Source organism: Dasypus novemcinctus, chromosome 11 (genome assembly GCF_030445035.2).
Source record: "Dasypus novemcinctus isolate mDasNov1 chromosome 11, mDasNov1.1.hap2, whole genome shotgun sequence".
Classification (NCBI taxonomy): domain Eukaryota; kingdom Metazoa; phylum Chordata; class Mammalia; order Cingulata; family Dasypodidae; genus Dasypus; species Dasypus novemcinctus.
In genome coordinates this window covers 62,669,204-62,690,077 of record NC_080683.1, presented here as the reverse complement: position 1 = coordinate 62,690,077, position 20,874 = coordinate 62,669,204, and the positions used below count along the sequence as shown (strand labels likewise).

Here is a 20,874-nt window from a genome sequence, read left to right as displayed (position 1 = left end):
GTAGAAATGATTCTAAAACAGAAATTTCATTGGCTCGTAAAGAGAAGTTATGGTATAATAGGAGAGAGATAATTTTCTTTGATCCTTTGCCTTAAAAAATACCCAAAATATTCTTATTTAAGGAAAAGAAACTACAAAAGTGATTGAGAATTAGGAGCAAAAGTAGGAACAGTGTCTGCTGGAAGGATTCAGGATTCTTCTAAGTTTGACAGGGACCTATTGGGTGAAATATTATGTATTTTTTTCCCTTTCTGAAGTAGTTTAAGTTGCTAAGTTTTTGGCAGAAGGTTGTTCATTGCAGCTTATAGACTATATGTTTTTTCCCCTAATTATATTAACAGCTAGAGTTGTTTTATAGATTTTTCTTGAGACCAATGCCCAGCTATCTTACAGGTCTGAGTGTACATTTGGCATAAATCTATTCAATTCTTTAGTCTTTAAAATTTCCTAGAGTGTTCTCTGTTTGATATATAAATTCTCCATTTGCTCACTTCTCTATGATTTTTAAAAAAATATACTTGCTATGAAGTAAACTAAGATACTTTATGTAGTTCTGAATTAAAGAATTTAGAATAAAAATTCAGTGATGGGGAGTGGATGTGGCTAAAGCAGTTGACACCTGCTTCCCATATGGGACGTCCTGTGTTTGGTCCCTGGTGCCTCCTAAAAACAAAAAAACAAACAAACAATAAGCAAACAAAGGAAAAAGCCAGCTCAGAGAAGCGGATATGACTCTGGTTGAGCATCAGTTTCCCACATATGAGGTCTTGGGTTCAATCCCTGGCTCTGGTACCTTAAAAAAAAAAAAAATTCAGTGATGAGTAATACTTTGTTTTTGTGTTGATATGTCCAATGACTGTGGCTTAGCCACTTTGCTTATTGTTATCCTCTTATTCTAGTTTACAACAATATGGATTTTGGGTGTTTGTTCCCTTAAAAATCCACATCTGACAAATAGAAATACCCCTTCTCCTCCCCAGATGAGACTCCTTGGACAATGACATAATTAGTTTGTGCCTAGGCTTGTATTCTATATCTACAACAGATACTCATCTGTGAAATAAATACAATTCAATCTACTTTGCTGAGTTTGTAAGGGTTAGAGAGAATGTGTGTAAAATGCCTGGCTCTCAGTAAATGATAGATAAATAATTAGGTGTGCCCACCACAGAGAGCATACTTTGACACACTGGGCTCTGTATATATGCATTGACAATCCCATAACGGATTAAGGAAAATGAGTGTACAATCCCAGAGGAGTTTATGGAGTTTTGTGGAGTAGACTCTTTCTATTTCTTCAGATTTGTTAAAAAATCCCTCTCAGTCTTTTCTTGACAAATGGATTTAAACTTAATAAAATATTTTTCTTTTCCTTTTATTTTAAGGGTGCTATTTTCTTGGAAGGTCTAACTGTTAAAGGAGTAACTCAAGTAACAACTCAACCGAAGTTAGGAGAGGTACAGCAGAAGTGTCATCAATTCTGTGGCTGGGAAGGGTAATAAAGATTTTAATATTTTAAAAACAGTTTATTCTTACTTTACCACTCTTAACATTAATACAGATATTGGCATAGCTTGTTTGCTCCTTAAAATTTGTGTGTTTACATTGATTGCTTAAAAACATGTTAAGCAAGAGCTTACTAGATTTTTTTTCAAGACAAGAAGTGCAGCAGACAATTCCTTAAGGAATAAAAAGTTTCTTTTGTCACTGTGTAGTATTTGTTTAATTCTATTGCTGCTGATGACTATTTGGCTAGTCCTAGTTTATTAATGGAGAAGAGGTGAAACTTGAATTTGCTTCATTTTCCAGTTTTTCGGTACTCAGAAGCCTGGGAGAATCAGCTTTAAATATTTTCTGCTGTCCTGACATAACTTGAAAATATTTATTAGACATTTCATGGGGGATGACAGAGGGGAGAGTTCACTGGTCTTATCTGTATCCCTTGAGTCTTTGTGGTCATTTTTTGGCTGATTTTTGCTTTGTGTGGCAGAAAATTGAACATGATGAAACAGAATTAATTGTTAAAAATTACTAATTTAATTCCAAATATAAAGAATTCTTGTGACTCATACATAGAGGTCAATTAAATCAACTAGAAAGAATTTTAACTAAAAGATGAAAATGATGAGGAAATAATAATTGGTTTTAACATTGTGTTCAACACTTTCTAGTGTACCTTAATCTTGACCTACATTTCTTCCATTTTGTCACTTGTTGGCATCTTTTGAGCATGAATTTGCTAACACTTCAGAGTTATACCAACTTGGCAGTATCTTGACAGAGAAATGTGGGGTCTAAAATAATGTAAAGTAATAACTAAGGTTTAAACTTCTTCCTGAAGTGAAAGACTTATAAATGTACCTACTTTAACTCTTTAGAGCATATATAGTTAAAAATTAGACTAATAATTATAGTATAGCACTGTAAATTTAGAACCTTGTTAGCCATATATTCTAAAATGTCAAAATGATAACCTTTGTTAGCATTTGTGTAAAAGCTGACATTATTCCAATTTATATTAATTTCATTATAGCAAGAATTTTGTGATAAACGTGTGACACAATATGAGAGTGGGTTAAAATGTGTATTGCTTTGTATGAATACCAGCTATGATAGTAATAAAATGTTATTCTTTTAAGGTCTGGATTCCCTGGAGCGCAGCCTGTTTCCATGGACAAGCAAAATATTAAACTTTTAGAGCAGAAGCCATATAAAGTAAGCTGGAAAGCAGATGGTACTCGGTAAGTTAGACTTCTAAAAAAATTATTCAAATAAGCCTAATATTCTTCAAGTGCTTGAAGAATATTGCTTTGTTGTTAAGGTTTGCACTATTGGGAGTATGTATTTCTAAACTGAGCAGCAAATGGTCCACCACAATATGGTGTGTTGGTGACGGGGTGTTGTATGGGAATCGACACTTGTGCATGATTGTTTTATAAGTTTACAACTTCTGTAATAAAAACATATTTTAAATAATAATAATAGGGTGGTTTGGGGGAAATGTATCAAATGTAAGATATATACTATAGTTAGTAGTAATATTTAAAAAAAAAAAAAAGAGATTTATTTATTTCTCTCCCCTCCCCCCCATCCCACTCCCCACCCCGGTTGTCTGTTCTCTGTATCTATTTGCTGCGATTTCTTTGTCCGCTTCTGTTGTTGTCAGCGGCACAGGAATCTATGTTTCTTTTTATTGCGTCATCTTGTGTCAGCTCCCCATGTGTGCGGCACCATTCCTGGGCAGGCTGCACTTTCTTTCACGCTGGGCGGCTCTCCTTACTGGGCGCACTCCTTGCGCGTGGGACTCCCCTACGTGGGGACACCCCTGCATGGCAGGGCACTCCTTGCGCGCATCAGCACTGCACATGGGCCAGCTCCACACGGGTCAAAGAGGCCCCGGGTTTGAACCGCGGACCTCCCTTGTAGTAGACGGACGCCCTAACCACTGGGCCAAGTCCGCCACCCAGTAGTAATATTTTGATGATATTCTTTAATAATTTGTAACAAATGTTTCACAACAATGCAAGGTATTGGTGGTAGGGTGATGTATGGAATCCCTGTATATTATGCATGTCTATTTTGTAAGTTCATAACTTTTACGATACACCTATTGTTAATATATGTTCATGTATGTATGATATACTTCAATAATTTTTTTAAAAAATGAAAAAAAAAAAAAAGTGAACTGTGGCAGATTTCCTAGTCATCACCAGGGTCTTCCTTACAGCTTAGCTATAATATTGTGACCTGCTTTTCAATATGAGATTTGAATCTTCTGGGTTTTAACAAATATAATATTTACATGTCTGAAAGGTAAATTTATTATTGAGAAATTAATACACTTGGTCACTGCGAAAGAACAAAAAAAACCATGTTTCAGCATTGTATACTTTTTGTTATGCTGGTATTCTTTGCTATATAGTACAGTTTTTGTCATTCTGCTAAAGTTTGTGTTTCGTAGTACTGTTAGTTTGACATAAATATATAATCATATATTGCTTGATAAAATGGTTTTGAGATGCCAGCTGCCCACTACATTATCTTTAAAAATTGTGGGGCAATTCTAAAATTAACAGGTGTATTGTCAGCTTTTAATCTAAACGGTCACCTCTTCTTGATTCATTCTAATTTTTATTCCTTCGAATAGTTTTTTTTTCTCTATTCCTTTGCTAACCCTTTTTTTTTTTAAGATTTATTTTTAATTTATTTCTCTCCCCTTCCCCCACCACCCCCCCAGTTGTCTGCTCTCTGTGTCCATTTGGTGTGTGTTCTTTGTCTGCTTGTATTCTTGTCAGCAGCATCGGAAATCTGTGTCTCTTTTTTCGCTCTGTCAGCTCTCTGTGTGTGCGGCACCGTTCCTGGGCAAGCTGCGTTTTTTTCGCATGGGGCAGCTCTCCTTATGGGGCACACTCCTTGCGCAGGGGGCTCCCCTATGCGGGGGACACCTCTGTATGGCATGGCACTCCTTGCATTGCATCAGCATTGCATGTGGTCCAATTTCACCACACAGGTCAGGAGGCCCGGAGTTTGAAGCTTGGACCTCCCATGTGGTAGGCAGATGCTTTATCCAGTGAGCCAAATCCGCTTCCCTGCTAACACTTTTTGTATTTTGCTTCTGAATATCAAAGTATCAAGACTATCCTATGTGTCATGATATCTTCATCCGCGTTTAACTTATGGTGACCTTAAAAGATATATATGGGACCTGAAGAGGGGCAGGTACCATCTTGATTTCAATATTAGGTAAATATAATGATAATATTTCAATGTGTATTTTCTAGTATATTTAAGTACTTATTATGTTTGGGTTTTATTATGTGGAACTACATCAAGACATTTTCTTTCCTTTCAGAATTGTCTTCCATATTAGGAATAATCTTTCCTCTCAACTTAGTCTTTCTAGTTTTTTTTTTTAGTATTTTGTAGGTAAGACAGGTTCATTGAGCAGAGTTCAGAAATAACGTTAATAATAAAGAAGAAAATAAAAATAACATTAGTTTGTCACCTAGAGATAACTACCACCATCATTTTGGTATTGGCCTTTTTCTTTTGGTTATATGTCGGTTATTGTTTTTAATATTTTAGCTTGGTATACTAAATCGAAATAGTTGGATAACAAGCATGTCATATATATGTTCATATTATTATTATTGCTGTTCTTAATTAGAGAAATTGTGGATTTACAGAAAAATGATGTATAAAATACAGGGTTCTCATACAGCACCCTATTAACACCTCGTTTTGGTGTGATACATTTGTGCAATTGATGAATGTACATTTTTTATAATTGTACTATTAACTATAGTCCATAACTTAGGATTCACTGTGTTGTACAGTTCTATTGGTTTGTTTAAAAATTTATATTCTAGGAACATATATACAACCTAAAATTTTTCTTTAACCACATTCATATATATAGTTCAATGTTGTTAATTATGTTCAAAATGTTGTGCTATCACTGCCATCTATTACTAAAACTTTTCCATCATTCCAAAGAGAAATTCTGTACATTATAAGCATTAACCCTGTATTCCCTACCAACTCTATAATGCTGACTTTGAGTTTGCTTATTCTGATTATTTTGTATTAGTGAGATCACACAATACTTGTCCTTTTGTATCTTGCTTATTTATTTCACTCAATATAATGTCTTTAAGATTCATCCATGTAATTGCAGATATTAGAATATCATTCCTTTGTAAGACGTAAGACTGAATACTATTCCACTGTGTGTGCATAGACCACATTTTGTTTATCCATTCATTGGTTGCTGGACACTTAAGTTGCTTCCATTTTTTTGACAATTGTGATTAATTCTACTATGAACATTGGTGTACAAATATCTGTCCAAGTACCTACTTTTTATTCTTTGGGGTATATCCTTAGAAGATTGCTGGATCATATACTAATTCTATACTTAGCTTTCTGAGGAAGTGCCAAACTGTCTTCCACAGCAGCCACTCTGTTTTACATTCCCACCAGCAGTGAATAAGTGTTCCTATTTTTCCATATCATCTCCAACACTTATAATTTTGTTTTTTTAAATTACTATTAAAGTGTGATAGTGTGAAATGGCATCTCATTGTGGTTTTGGTTTACATTTTCCTAATGGCTAGTGATGTTGATGCATTTCATGTGATTGGCCATTTGATATCTTCTTCAGAGGAAGGACTATTCAAGTCTTTTGTCCATTATTAATGGGTTTATCTTTTTTAAAAATAAATCCCACCCCCCGCCGCCTCTCCCAATGGCTCCCTTGTCTGCTTGCTTGTTGTCTCTGTGTTGTCTGGTTTTTTTTTTTCTTTAGGAGGCACCAGAATGGAATCCATGACCTCCTATGTGGGAATGTGCGCTCAACTGTTTGAGCCACATCCGTTCCCCTGGGTTTGTCTTTCTGATGTTGAGTAGAATGATTTCTTTATATATTCTGGAAATTAAACCTTTATCAGATATGTGAATTCCAAATATTTTCTCCTATTGTGTATGTTGTTTACTTTCACAATAAAGTCCTCTGTTGCATAGAAGTTTTAAATTTTCATGAGGTACCATTTATCTTTTGTTGCTTGTGCTTTGGGTGTAAAGTCTAAGAAACATTGTGTAACAGAAGATCCTGAAGATGTTTCCCTATGTTTTCTTCTATAAATTTTAAAGTTCTTTCTCTTATATATAGGTTGTTGATCACTTTTGCCTTGATGGGTCTGTTTTTCTTTTTTTGCATGTGGATATCCAGTTTTCCCAGCAAATTTGTTGAAGAGTCAGTGCTTTCCCAATCGAGTGGTCTTTGCTTGTGGTGGATCTGTTGGCTGCAAATATGATGTTTGATTTTTGAAATCTCAGTTCAGTTCCATGGGTCTATGTGTCTATCCTTGTGCCAGTATCATGCTGTTTTGACCACTATAGTTTTGTAATAAGTTTTGTTTATTTATTTTTGTAATAAATTTTAAAGTCAGTAAGTGTGACTTGTTCTTTCTTCTGCCTGTTTAAATCTGCAGTTGTATGTTTCCTGTGTTATTAATTTCTATTATTGTGCCTTTCATCTCTATTATTCTGATATGTTTCCTTTTAAACTTTTAAATTCTACTTTATGCTCACCCATTGTCTTCTTAATATCCTTTACTGTTATATCCACCATTAGTTTATTTCTATCCATATTTTCCTTCATCTCCTTGAATTGATTTAGGAGATTTGTTTGAATAACCTTTGATTAGTTATTCAGAATTCTCTGTCTCCCTTGAAGCTTTAATTTGTTCCCTTGACTGAGCTGTATCTTCTCCTTCTTAGTATGGTTTGTAATATTTTGCTGAAGTCTGGGCATGTGATTATTTTCCTGTGCTAACTCTGAAGGCCAGTTTCTTAGTTTTGGCTAGGGTTTCATTGTACATTGGCTATGTGTTAAGGCTCTTCTTTGATGCTTGGTCCAACTTATTTTGGATCTTTACTGTGTTTAACTATTGAGATTTTCTCACTTCTTCTGCACCTGATCCTTGCCCTAGATATGTGGCACAACTTTTAAGATTGTTCTTTTGTTTTTTTAAGGAGATACTGGTGGTTGAAACCAGGACCTTTTATGTGGTTGAGCAGGCACTCAACCACTGAGTGCTATATCTGCTCCCCATTGAGAGTTGGTTTTTTCATTTTTAGGAGGTACCAGGGATTGAAACCAGGACCTCATGAATGGGAAGCAGGTGCTCGACTACTTGAGCTACATCTGCTCCCCACAATTGTTCTTTTATGTGCAATTGTTTCACCTCCAGGAGAAAGCTTCTTGTCCTCTGTTCTTTCTCTGGAAATCCTGATCTGTGGCCACTCTCTCAGCCAAACTCAGCATGTAAATGCATTACCTTCTCTCCAGCATGGGACATGACTCCAGAGGATGAGCCTCCCCGGCGCCAAGGGATTACTACCAATCACTAACTGGTGATGCAACTAGAAAAAGACCTTGAATAAAAGGGGGAAATGGTAAAGACAAATGAGTTTATATGGCTAAGAGTCTTCAGAAAAGAGTTGGGACGTCATTAGAGGGGTTGCGCTTGACACATGCTTCAGCAGGATCCCAGAGACAGCCAAAGTAGATACAACCCCAGGTACTGGTGCTCCTGAGGGCTATGGAGGCACACAGGCTTTACAGTCATGGCAGATGGCTCTGGAGTTCAATGCCTTGTCAGTGGGCCATACTTTGTAACTTATTTTCCTGAGTGTGATGGAGGGCCTCAGATGTGACCTTTCTACACATCCCTCTTCTGTCACTTTTACTGAACCTATGGTTGGCGTTGGGGTTGGTGTATACTCAGGAGACTTGAATCTGGCCATGTGCCATCTGGACCCTGAGCCTTAGCAGAGTTGCAACTCCTACTCTCTGGTTCGTTGGTCTTACCCAGATCACTTAACAGGGAGGTCAACCACCACACTAGGGAACCAAGAGTGCCTACAGCTGCAAGGAGGAGAATTGCATCCATCTAAGCCCCCTTTAGATACAAAGGTAGAGTGGACATCACCATCCAGGGTTCACAGAATGGAGGAATAAAATATGTTCTATTTGTTTTTATGCAGAATTTTCTTCCAGCTCTTATGATTTATTTAAATTTACTCTCACTTAGTGCCCCTTTTTCATTACACTTTCTAGTTCTAAGATTTGTCTTGCCTTACAGCAGCTCAGTCTTCCTCCTTCCTTTTTTTTTTTTTTCCCACTGTGTTACTTTTCTGCCTCTGGTTACTTCCCCAGATTCAGATGGAATAATCTGTAAGGATCCATTTTGCATTTAGGTGGTTCAGCAATCAGACTGGACTGAGTGTGTGCACCTCTTGCCAGCAGTTCTGTTACTATCTCTTTTTGTTTTCCTGGGGGCTCTTTGTTTTTTTTTTTAACTTTCAAGAAGTTTGTTTTCTTCCGTGAGTTCCTTTTTTATTTATTTATTTTAAACATCCATTTTATTGATACATATTAGTAAAGCATACAGTTCATCCAAAGTGTAGAATCACTGGTATTTGGTATAATCACATAGTATATGGCATTTCTTAGTTGCTTGTGTTGCGCCTTGTCTCTGTATGGACTTGGGTCCCTGTGCCTGGTTATGCATGTGGTTCTCATTTGCTGCTGCGAGTGGCTCTATGAACTGTATCCCTGGGCTGTGCTGCCTCTTTGCAATTCTTAAGCTGCACTGGACCAAGTGAGTGGGAAGGATTCAGACTGGCAGGTCTCGGATATAAATTTCCTTCTAGTTTCTGGTATTCTGTTTTCTTTTTCTTTGATCCAGCATTTACAGAGTCCTTCACCAGTCTGTATCATTCTCTAGCACTCCAAGCATATAAGATTTGTCCTTTTATTAGTTGTTTCTGATAGGAGACTTTTCCATGGGATGTCTATATCACCATGGTGATGATGTCACTTTCCAATAATTACTTTTTTTAAAAAAAAGATTTATTTTATTTATTCCACCCTCCCCTTCATTGTTTGTGGTTACTGTCTGCTCTGTGTCCATTTGCTGTGTGCTCTCTGTGTCTGCTGTTCTTCTCTTTAGGAGGCACTAGGAACCAAACCTGGCACCTTCCATGTGGGAGAGAGGCACTCAGTCACTTGAACCACTTCAGCTCCATCATTTGTTGTGTCTGTCATTGCCTTTCCTCTTTATCTCTTTGTTGTGTCATCTTGCTGTGCCAGCTTGTCGCAACTACCAGTCATGCCACCTTGCCTCCTCCAGGACGCACCGAGAACTGAACCAGGACCTCCCATATGGTAGGCGGAAACCCAAATGCTTGAGCCATATCCGTTTCCCTCTAGTAATTTTTGACAAGGGTGCCAAGTCTGCTCAATGGGGAAAGAATAGTCTCTTCAACAAATGGTGCTGGGAAAACTGCATATCCACATGCAGAAGAATGAAGGTTGACCCCTATCTCACACCATTTATAAAAATTAAGTAAGAATCCATCAACAAATATAAGCACTAAAAACCTAAAAAAATCATAGAAAATATAGAGGAAAGTTTTCAGGACCTTGTATTTGGCAATAGAATCTTAGAGATAGCACCAAAATCACAAGCAACAAAAGACAAAGTAGATAAGATGGACTTAAACAAAATTAAAACCTTTTGTGTATCAAAGGACATTATCAAGATAGTGAAAAGACAATCTACAAAATAGAGAAAATATTTGCAAATCATATATCGAAAATGGTTTCATATTCACAGTGCATAAAGAACACCTAGATTTGACAAGAAAGAGAACAACCCAGTTAAAAAATGGGCAAAGAACTTCAATAGACATTTCACCAAAGAAGATATACAAAAAGCCAGTAAACACCAAACTAATGCTTAACATTATTAATCATCAGAAAAATGCAAATATAAACTTCAGTGAGCTTAGAAGACTGTCTCACATTTTCCAAAGTACCTTATCATTCAGAGAACATGAAGAAAATACGAAAATGTCTCTGAACATTTGGAATTTAATTATATCATAGACAGTAACATGTCTCCACTGAATAATTTGTGTGTGTGGTGGAAGGAAACATTTACAAAATTGTTTATCATAAAGCACAAGTCAAATATTTCTACAGAAAAAAATTCTAGCATCATGTCAACATTTTGCAAAACTTTCATCATTTCACCAAAAATAAACTGTCTGAAAGCAAGAAGAAATTACATGTCACAATACCCTAATTTAGAATTGACATAGGAATGAAAGAAAAAAATCTAAAATTTAATGCATGGATTTCCTATTCTTTTATTTCAGAATCAATTAAAATAATTTGATTATAATGAAAAATTAATTAGCAAAAAGAAACAAACTTCAATGAGATACCACTTTATGTTTTCTAGGATGGCTATTATAAATTTGGTCCATGGGCCAAGTTTGCCAACCCAGGATTTAATACATTCTCCTTAAACAATTTTTATATTTCAAGTGTTGTTTCTTTCTTTATAAGAGAGTATAAAAATTTAAGGTAGGAAAACAATAGTTTAATATAAAAAATGATATACATTTTAAAATTTATTTTAGGAGGTACTGGATTTAACCTTGTACATGGGAAGCGGGCACTCAAACACTTGAACTACATCTGCTCCCCTATGCATATATTTTTGTTTTAAAATCTGCATTGAATCTTAAGGGTTAAAATAAGTTTTTTCCTCCATTAATTGTTAATTATTGTTAATTTACAATTAACTAATTTTGTTGAAAGATTTTTTTATGTACGTAATTCACTAAAGTATAAATTAAAAAAGCAAATTAGGTCATTTTTCTTATAAAAAGTGTGTTTCATGTCTTTGTTTTAACAAGGTGCTGAATGTATGTTTATGCTATATGTGTCCTGAAAAATGTACATAGTGATTAGAAATATTTATGTTGCAGAAAAAGCTATTGTATAAGTAAACTAATTATTAATATGTTCAGGTAGCTTCTATATTGGTTGCTTAAACGGGTTTTTTTACAGAACAGTGAAATTACCCTAGGTGGTTAGTAGCCTGCTTGGATCGCTTGATATGTATCTCATTAATAATGTTTGTAGCAGATGTTTATTCTAATGACCAGAGCTCATTGTTCAGATAGGAATAGTGGAAAAAGGTAATGAGATGCTAGATAAGATAAATCTTTCATATTGAGAGGAATATTAAAGAACTTTGATGTCTCTTGAATAATATTCAGTGAACTAGAAATATAAAACCAACTGTTTTTTATGCTCTAGGAACAGAATGTATAAATCAAATTATGATCAATTAAGTGATGTGTATACTACTTTCATTTAGATTTGTTTAGCTATTTTTCAGCTCCGTTTGAGGAAAGAGTTCAGAAGAAATAAAATTTTTTATTTGGCTCTATTTTTCTTTGGACTACAAATAGCTCCTTATGATATGTAACAAAAAACTTTAGAGTAGGTGGATATTGACAAATAAGAATTTGTTTCCTGTTTTGTTAATTTACTAATAAATTAATTAAAACCACAACATATCTAATATTTAGAGCTTACCAGTTAATAAATTTATACCTGGAAAGTATTTTTAATTTTTGAACTCTTCTAAGGGGACTTAGAATTTTTTTGGAGGTGCCTGAGAGGCCAGAATTCTGAAAAGTTAAATATTTACTTCACATTAATCATACAAGTAGAGAGTGGTAAAATCAGCAGTAGAACTCTCATCTTCTCTCTTCCAGCTTTTTTTTCCTCCATTGTTCTCTATTCTAGTACTTGGGCTCCTAAAGTTAGGCTTAAGGTAGTTTTTCCCAAACTTCCTTATTATATGGTTGACTAATTTGGGGACTTACTGAATGTCTAGCAACATTCCTGTAGTGATAACCAAAAAACACTAGAGAGAATGTAGATTAGATTAGAGCATTTAAAGATCCTGTGTTGTCTTTTATGCTAGTTTCACTAGAACCACCTTGAGGGATCCAGGCCAAATTTCTTGCAACTGGGAGGGAGCCTAAAGAAGAGTGCATGTTTATTTGTCTGAAACTGTAGTTGTTGCTTTTCTGGTGGTATAATGATTAAAAAAGAGTAGCAGAACTCATTTTACTCTCTCCTCAAGTCTAAATCTTACTTGGAGCTCCACTGAATAAAACAGATGAAATTGGTGCTGTTTTGGTTTTTGTACATTGTGGGTGGGCATGTGAGGTTGCATTTTGGGGTGGTCTCTGATGTCACTGTGGAATTTCTTAGGGCAGCAATTCCCAAACACTAGTTACATTAACATCCTGTGATTTTTTTTTTATTAAATACAACAAAACAAAACAGATTCTAGTTCAGTAAGCCTGGGTTGGTCCTGAGAATATGTATTTTTGAAAAGTACCCCAGTCGATTCTGATTTCCAGCTAGATTTGGGAACCACTGCCCTTAAGACCCTGTTTAAAATCCAGTGACTTAAACCTGAGAAATATATAGCCAACCACTGAGTTAAGGATAAGCCTGTGAATTTGTCCAGTAAGTGATTAAAGGAGATCCATATAAAATGCTCAATAGAGTGATCAGTAAATGTTAGTTATTGTTGTTAATAGCTGAAGTCTCCTTTGTAAATCATTATTACATGGTAACCAACATTTGATTTTTGAGAGTCCCTTCAAAATTCCTTTAGGGTGGTGTAATTATTGTACAAGAAGAAGAGTAGTTACAGGCCAAGACAATATAATATTTTAAAACCAGATTTCTAAAACAGATGTCAGCTAGTCATACCATTATACTTTTATACTTAAGGATAAAGAGCTCCTTTAAATAGTAGTTTCTTTAACTAAACCCCAAGTATGAGAGTTACTACAAATTAATAGGGAAATGTCTCTGAAATGGTATTTAAAAATAAAAAGCAACCAAATTCTTTATTACCAAATATGGTTAGGAAACTCTTAGAAGCTAAAGAGATAGAGGTAAAATATCTGTTGTGAACATAGGTGCCTCCCCAAGTTAGGATCTGCAGTTGCCTGTGTTCTAGGGTTGCAAACATCTGAAAGTTTGAAAGATCACAAAAATCAATTTTAAAAAAATATTTCTAAACCTTTTTCGAAATAGAACTAGGCTACCCAAATTATTAGAGCAATTCCCAAATATATAAGAAATGATAATAGATTAAAGATATTAATAAATATTTGTTAAAAATCTATCATATGCCAGAGCTTGTACTAGTTTGTTTTTCTTTTAAAGATTTATTTTTATTTATTTCTCCCCCCCCGCCCCTCCATTGTCTGCTCTCTGTGTCTATTTGCTGTGTGTTCTTCTTTGTCCGCTTCTGTTGTTGTCAGTGGCATGGGAATCTGTATTTCTTTTTATTGCATCATTTTGTGTCAGCTCTCCTTGTGTGCAGTGCCATTCCTGGGCAGGCTGAACTTTTTTTTTTCCCCCTGCTGGGCGACTCTCCTTACGGGGTGCACTCCTTGCGCTTGGAGCTCCCCCACGCAGGGACACCCCTGTGTGGCACGGCACTCCTTGCGTGCATCAGCACTACACATGGGCCAGCTCCACACGGGTCAAGGAGGCCCGGGTTTGAACCGGGGACCTCCCATGTGGTAGACGGATGCCCTAACCACTGGGCCAAGTCCGCTTCCCGTAGTTGTTAAACTTAATAGGTAATTAGAATTAAATTGTATAATATGATTTTTTTTTGGAATTCTTTGCATCTTAGCATAAGTGTTTTCCATTAGAACATATTTTAAGAATATGACTCAATTGCTGCCAAGATAAAAGTGTAACTACTTTCTGTTAGTGAGGCATTAGACTGTTACAGTTTTTTTTTTTTTTTAATTAAATAACTGTGATAGTCTGCTAATATATATGTGCAGGTATGCAAGACATAGTATTACTCAAACAAAGATAATGGAAAAATTTAAAATCCTTACTATACCTTGCCAAATTGTTTTCTTTTAAGGTTGTAGTGATACATTCCTAAAACCATTGCCCAAGAGTATCCATTTCCCCAGCTCCTTGGCAACTTTGGGTAATTTCATTTAGTGCAAGTAATAATGTAGCCAAGTTGACAACTGGCAAATGAAATTTTGTTATTGCTTTAATTAGGATTTTAAAAAATTCAATGTGGTTGCACAAGTTTACTATGTATTTTGGCTATATGAACAATTAAAACAGGCAACATTTTTTGAACACTTATTGTATACTGCTGAGACCAGCTCAGCAATGGGTTTGCACGAATGGAAGGGGACGCAGAACTGAAGAAATAAAAGGACAGAAAGAAAGACACAAGAGAGAAAATAAAGATGGGACCAGGGGACTCAACAGCTTCTGGAACTGAGAGCCTCGACCTTAGTTTCCACATCGTATTTATTAGAAATTACAAAGCAGTAGTTATCTATGTTTACTTTCAAGGCTGCTTGTTATTAAAGCTGTAGCACTGGCAATGCTAGGGAGCGGGCCATAACAAAGTTCAAACATCTCCACATGCAAACAGTTTTCGTGCTGACTAGACAGCTTTCCATCTAGTCAAGGCGGGTGTTCCAAAGCCCACAGTTCTTATTTGCATTATGGAAACGTTTCAACTTCAAGCCAGACTCCTACATTAAAATTCAAGCTATTTTCCCACATCTCCCCCTTTTTTGTTTTTGCAAAGCAGCGAAGGCAGATTTGGAGATTTCTTGCTGCTTCATATCCCGGAGGGTTTGTAGCATACATCTGAGGACTAAATACATACAAAACAGACAGGAACAGATAATTAATATACCTCCTAGAAGACCCTCTCCCCATCTCTTAATCCATGTCGTAGGGTTCAGGGATCTTAATCCACCTGCAATTCCTGCCATAGTTTGTGAGGCAGGAAGCAATTGCAAATGAGCATGTTGAATGCTTGTTATTTGGGCTTGTAATTGAGAAATATCTAAGCTTAAATTGTTTTTTTTTTGACCACGCAAATGACATTTCACTGATTTCTAAGGAATATCACTGCTATTATATACATAGGATGTCACACAAAAACCACATACATTCCCATTACATTGTAGGTGTTAGCACATATTTACAGTTTGCAATTCTTCCAAGCACAAAACTGCATTTTATACATAATCTATAACTGCAGTATATTATGCAACAATAAAATATATGACTTCCAACTAGCAGACACTTAATGAATAGATTTTCATTTTTCATGGGCTTAAGATTCCCAACCAGCAAGGTGATATAGGCCAGTACTCAATCAAAAATGACCTTGGTTTTCCCCATTTCGTATAGTTTGAGGCATAGGCAGTTAGAAGTTATTATTACTCCCCCATTTTGGGCTATGTGGCACCTGGAACTTTAACTCATAATTTCAATGCCTTTGTTGGTCTTGCTGTTAGCATCTTTACTGGACCTGGGACTACAACCCACTGGTGAATTTAAACTTAGTTCATTGTTGTGAGGATTCATTTTCTAGTCAGAAAATAGTAGCTGTCTTGTTATAAGAGTCCCAATGCAGTGTCTGTAGCAGTGAAAGCATACCTCATCCCTCCCAAGAGCAGGAGGGTACCAATATCACAGTCATTGGAATGAGCGTGAAGGACACTCATGGGTGAAGTCCATGAGCTGTTGGCAAGTAACAGGCAGCCGAAACTGCTGGGCTAGGCACCACAAGGTTTGGTGCTCAAGATGTTTGCCTTTCTGGTGGAGCCACTCTGCTGCTTCTCAGGTCTCAATGGTATGGCTCTGGATGTTCACTGCCTCAACAGTCCTAAGAGAGATGTTAGAGGAGTGGGCAGGGATATGATAGACAGTCCTTTCACTGCTGTCAGGCATCCCAGATGTTCTTCCACAGATCCCTCCCTCAGAGGGTGAGTCACAACAGTCCATTGTTTCTGTCTTGTTGTAAGTATTTGCAATCCACCCCTAGATAGAGATGGCAGCTTTCAGAGTGACCAGGTGCTATTGGGTTAAGCCTTTCACTTTTAGCAGGGCTTCCTATGTTGCACACAATTACTTTTTTGTAATGTCCTTTTGGCCCCTTTCCAGAATTATGACTAAAACCCAGGGGGTACTTGTTTAGAATGCTGCCTTTGCCACAAACCCCACCTAAAGCCAATATTGGGGCTGGCATCCGATTCACAGGCTAAGTCATTGTCCACCTTCTCCCTTTAAAAAAAATTTTTTTTTTAAAGCAGCCTGCTGGAGGTCTTCCTACTCCTATGAAGGACCTTTCCCATTTAACACATACGATGGTTTTAATATTTGAGCTAAGTGAGGGATGAAAGATTTTAGTATTCCAACAATATTACAAACTACATTAACATGAGAAAACATTGTACTTTATCAATTACTATAACCAATATATTATTATAACCAATATATCAAAAACTATAACCAATTAGAGGTTATAGTTTCATCTTACCCAACTAAAACAACGTTTAAGAATTTGATAGGGCAGCAGGGACCTTGTAGCCTGTCCCAATTGTTTGCCTATTTTAGGCTCTTAAGGTAAGATACTATTGTCTCTGATGTTTCTTTTAATTCTGAAAACAGGATTACTGGTTAATGTAATGTCATCAGTAGGGTTGCAGCCACAGAGTCTTCTACGTAGCCAGACTCTTTGCCACTGGGCCAGGGCAGATGGTTGGGCTATGAACACAGCCTTGGGGAGGCACTGCAGAAGTCCATTGTTGGGTTTTCCACAGGTAGGAGAATGCAGGCTGCCTTGACTTGTCTAAGAAGATACTAAAGAAAGTCGTAGCAAGTTTTAAAACAAAGTGATAGTAACATGGTTGGATATTAATTTCTTGCAACAAACTAGCAATATTTGGGACTGCTGCATACTACAAATGGTGTTACTTTAATTTATGGTTAGAGGTTGTTTCTGTGACACATACTATTAAATAATTACAACCATGATTAACAGTATTGTACTTCTGTCTAATATTATGCTGAAACATTGGTAAATTTCCAGGAATTTATATACTCTTTAATTATTCTTATGAACTTTTCATTCATACAACTTTAATTAACAGGGTTAAATAATATTTTTAATTTTATAACACTTTTAAACACTTTGCATTTAACTTATAACATATTAAAGGAACTTAACTATTTTATTGCATTAATTTTTTCAAGGTAAAAGACCAAATGTTTTGCAGTAGTTTTAAATAAAAAGATACTTTTCAGGATCTGATTTTGAGAAAGCAGATTTGAACATTATATTCCTTTAAAAGTGATGAGACTTGCTTCGTCTTAAAAAACAAGGAAACGATAAGGTTAAAGTACAACAAGCTATTTTGATACAACAGACTTTCTTTGTATACTGATTATTCAGGAGAAAAACTCTTTATAAACTTTTACTAAAACAGACTAATAACTTGAGAAACTTTGAGAAAGAACAAAATTTTAACTTTGCATAAGTACTATTTGATACTAAAACTTTTAAAACTTTATAGACTCATCGAATCTTACTAAACATTAACCATAGAAATTGCTTTTCTACAAACCTTCTGCACTTTCAGTATTCATTCATGTTTTGTCCCACGTTTTACTCTTTCTTAATAACCAATCATTTTATCTTAGGACAAAATTATTTTCTGTTTCTTTAATAATAAAAACACATTCTATACATCCTACATATATAAGTTACCAAAATGATTTTGGAAACTGTCTCCAAGTAAACTTCTTACAACATACAATTAACATTAACACTAAACAAACTTTTAAAAATAATGATTTAGTTTGGTTATTTGCAAAAATAACTTTATTTTAAATACCTAGTAGCATGTAATACTAGAAACAGTCTTTAGAAACAAGTTGGCAGGGGAAGCTGGCTCCCAACAGGCTTTCCTGTTATAAAATTACTTTTTGTTATTATTATCAATTCACTTTCTGTTTAATAATAACTTTTTGGAATTAGCCATGTAAACACTTTTAATTCAAACAATGCTTCCATAAACTTCTTATAATTATTTATAACCATATAGATTATAATTATATTATTTTAAGACAAATTTCACCTTCACAGACTACATTCCCTTACTTAATGTTACCATAATACCTTCTACAACTTGCCATATGCATTCAAGTCCTGTCCTGCATATGTTCATTCTGATTTTATGAAAACCAGCCATCTTATTTTAGGACAAAGACTTTTATTGAAAAAACTTATTAAATTTCAATCATCACGCCTACAAACTTTTTGCCTTTTTAAATATTCAGTTAAGTTTTACATACTTCATTTTATCCTCTGAAGAAAAACAAACTATTATTTAAATTTAGGCAAGAACTATTTTTTATGAAGACACTTAACAGTAATTTTGTTAATCAAGACTTAAATTTTTTATAATTGTAGAGATCTTATTAACATTTAAACTTATGTATTAATATAAGCGCTTATTTAATTTTTGGCCATCTGAATAGAGCTCTTTTAGAAATTTTTATTTATTAATTTATATTACCATCCAGAGGTACCAAAATATACACTAACATTGAGCAAACAGACAAACACAAAACAATTACAACACACCAACAAAAACATAAAACTTGTAATTAGACTCATAATTCTTACTTTTCTGGTATAGCTGTTTTTAAGTCTCCATCATTTCATATCTTAGATTTTACTGCTTTTAAGATTTCTTCTAGAATCCACGTTGCCTGTAACATGCAAGCTTGATCTTGGAAACACTTTTATTAGTAATCAGCAACCAGTTAGAATAACTTGAGCAACATAAATGCAGTTAAGCTCTTATTTAGCAGTTTAGACAGACAGTTAACACACACTTTTTGGGTTACTTCTCTTTAAGACTATCCAAGACTTGAAGTTCAGGAGTAAGCTATTGATTCAAAACCAAAAATTCCTTTTAACACGTTGATAAAAATTTTGTACTAATTTTATTAATTTGGCTAAATAGGCCCAATCAGAATCAGTATGGAAATAAAACAGAACACCAGTGTTGCAATATTTCCTTCTCTTCCAGCAGCTTAATTCTATTAGCCCTCACTAGCCCACAGCCACATTATCATGTAGGCAGCAGGGGGTTTGCACAGATGCTGCCAGAATATTTTTTTTATTTTAGTCAACACTTTAACAGAGAGTTTTTTATAAGCATGATTTTACTAACAAGGGTCTTATTTAGCACTTTTGCCTGCACCGGACATTGTATTTGTGACTTAACCTGGCCTTGCATAAGTGGCTCATCATGATTTCCCTCTGTTCTGGCCTTCAAGATGCCCAATTATAAAGCTGACAACTTTGGCTGAGAATCTTTGGGTATGGGAGGAGGAGGAGGTGTCAGCGGAGGGGAAAGTGACTTTCTAAAGTCAATTAATGAAGGAGCTGAAGGCAAAACAACTTTAGATTTAGTATCAAAACAGATTTAATAATAGTCCAAGTGGGCCAAATAGTAAGAGGGAGCAAAACACCTGTACATGTAATTTTTTTTAAAAAAAACATTTATTTAATTCTGCGCCCCCTCCACACCCCCCGTTGTCTGTTCTCTGTATCTATTTGCTGCGATTTCTTTGTCCACTTCTGTTGTTGTCAGCAGCACAGGAATCTGTGTTTCTTTCTGTTGCGTCATCTTGTTGTTTCAGCTCTTTGTGTGTGCGGCACCATTCGTGGGCAGGCTGCACTTTCTTTCGCGCTGGGCGGCTCTCCTTATGGGGCACGCTCCTTGCACGTGGGGCTCCCCTACGCGGGGGACACCCCTGCGTGGCACAGCACTCCTTGCGTGCATCAGCACTGCGCATGGGCCAGCTCCACATGGGTCAAGGAGGCCTGGGGTTTGAAACGCGGACCTTCCATGTGGTAGACGGACGCCCTAACCACTGGGCCAAGTCCGTTTCCCTGTACATGTAATTTTTAAACTCCCTTTTCTACTCTTTCCTAACCTCCCAATTCTAAACTTCCCATTGCTGGGAACTATGAGCATTATTTTTCTGTAATCTGTAAGAGTTCTAAAATTTGAGACTCACTGGCCTTGGCTCCTCTTGCCTTGAGAAGTTGTTTTAGGAGGCAGACACATTGGTGAACTGTCTCCATTTCCCATGGTAACCCTGCTAAAGTACCTGAGAGTGTCCTTACTCACTGAGGACTTGGAAGGCCTACTAAACCACTCAGGGCTCTGTGCCGTGACAACACCTTTAGTTTCGCTTGAAGCGTTTCTTCTTCCCCTTGAGTTCCTTTTTGGGTGCCAGTTGTTGAGACCAGCTCAGCAATAGGTTTCCACGAAGAGAAGGTGATGCAGAACTGAAGAAATAAAAGGACAGAAAGAAAGACACAAGAGAGAAAATAAAGATGGGACCAGGGGACTCAACAGCTTCTGGAATTGAGAGCCTTGACCCCAGTTTCCACATCGTATTTATTAGAAATTACAAAGCAGTAGTTATCTATGTTTACTTTCAAGGCTGCTTGTTATTAAAGCTGTAGCCCCTGCAATGCTAGGGAGCAGGCCGTAACAAAGTTCAAACGTCTCCACATGCAAACAGTTTTCATGCTGACCAGACAGTGT

At 36.0% G+C, this 20,874-nt stretch overlaps 1 protein-coding gene across 6 annotated transcripts in view; it reads left to right on the top strand.

Annotated features, from left to right (window-relative positions):
• The window catches only part of RNGTT (RNA guanylyltransferase and 5'-phosphatase), a 355,704-nt gene that overhangs the window by 43,115 nt on the left and 291,715 nt on the right, over positions 1-20,874 (top strand). For all 6 annotated transcript variants that reach the window (XM_012523691.4, XM_058307139.1, XM_071218594.1 and 3 more), the window contains 2 exons: positions 1,386-1,495; positions 2,640-2,741. In XM_012523691.4, the coding sequence (XP_012379145.3) occupies positions 1,386-1,495; positions 2,640-2,741 (212 nt within the window). The remainder of the gene's footprint in view (positions 1-1,385; positions 1,496-2,639; positions 2,742-20,874) is intronic.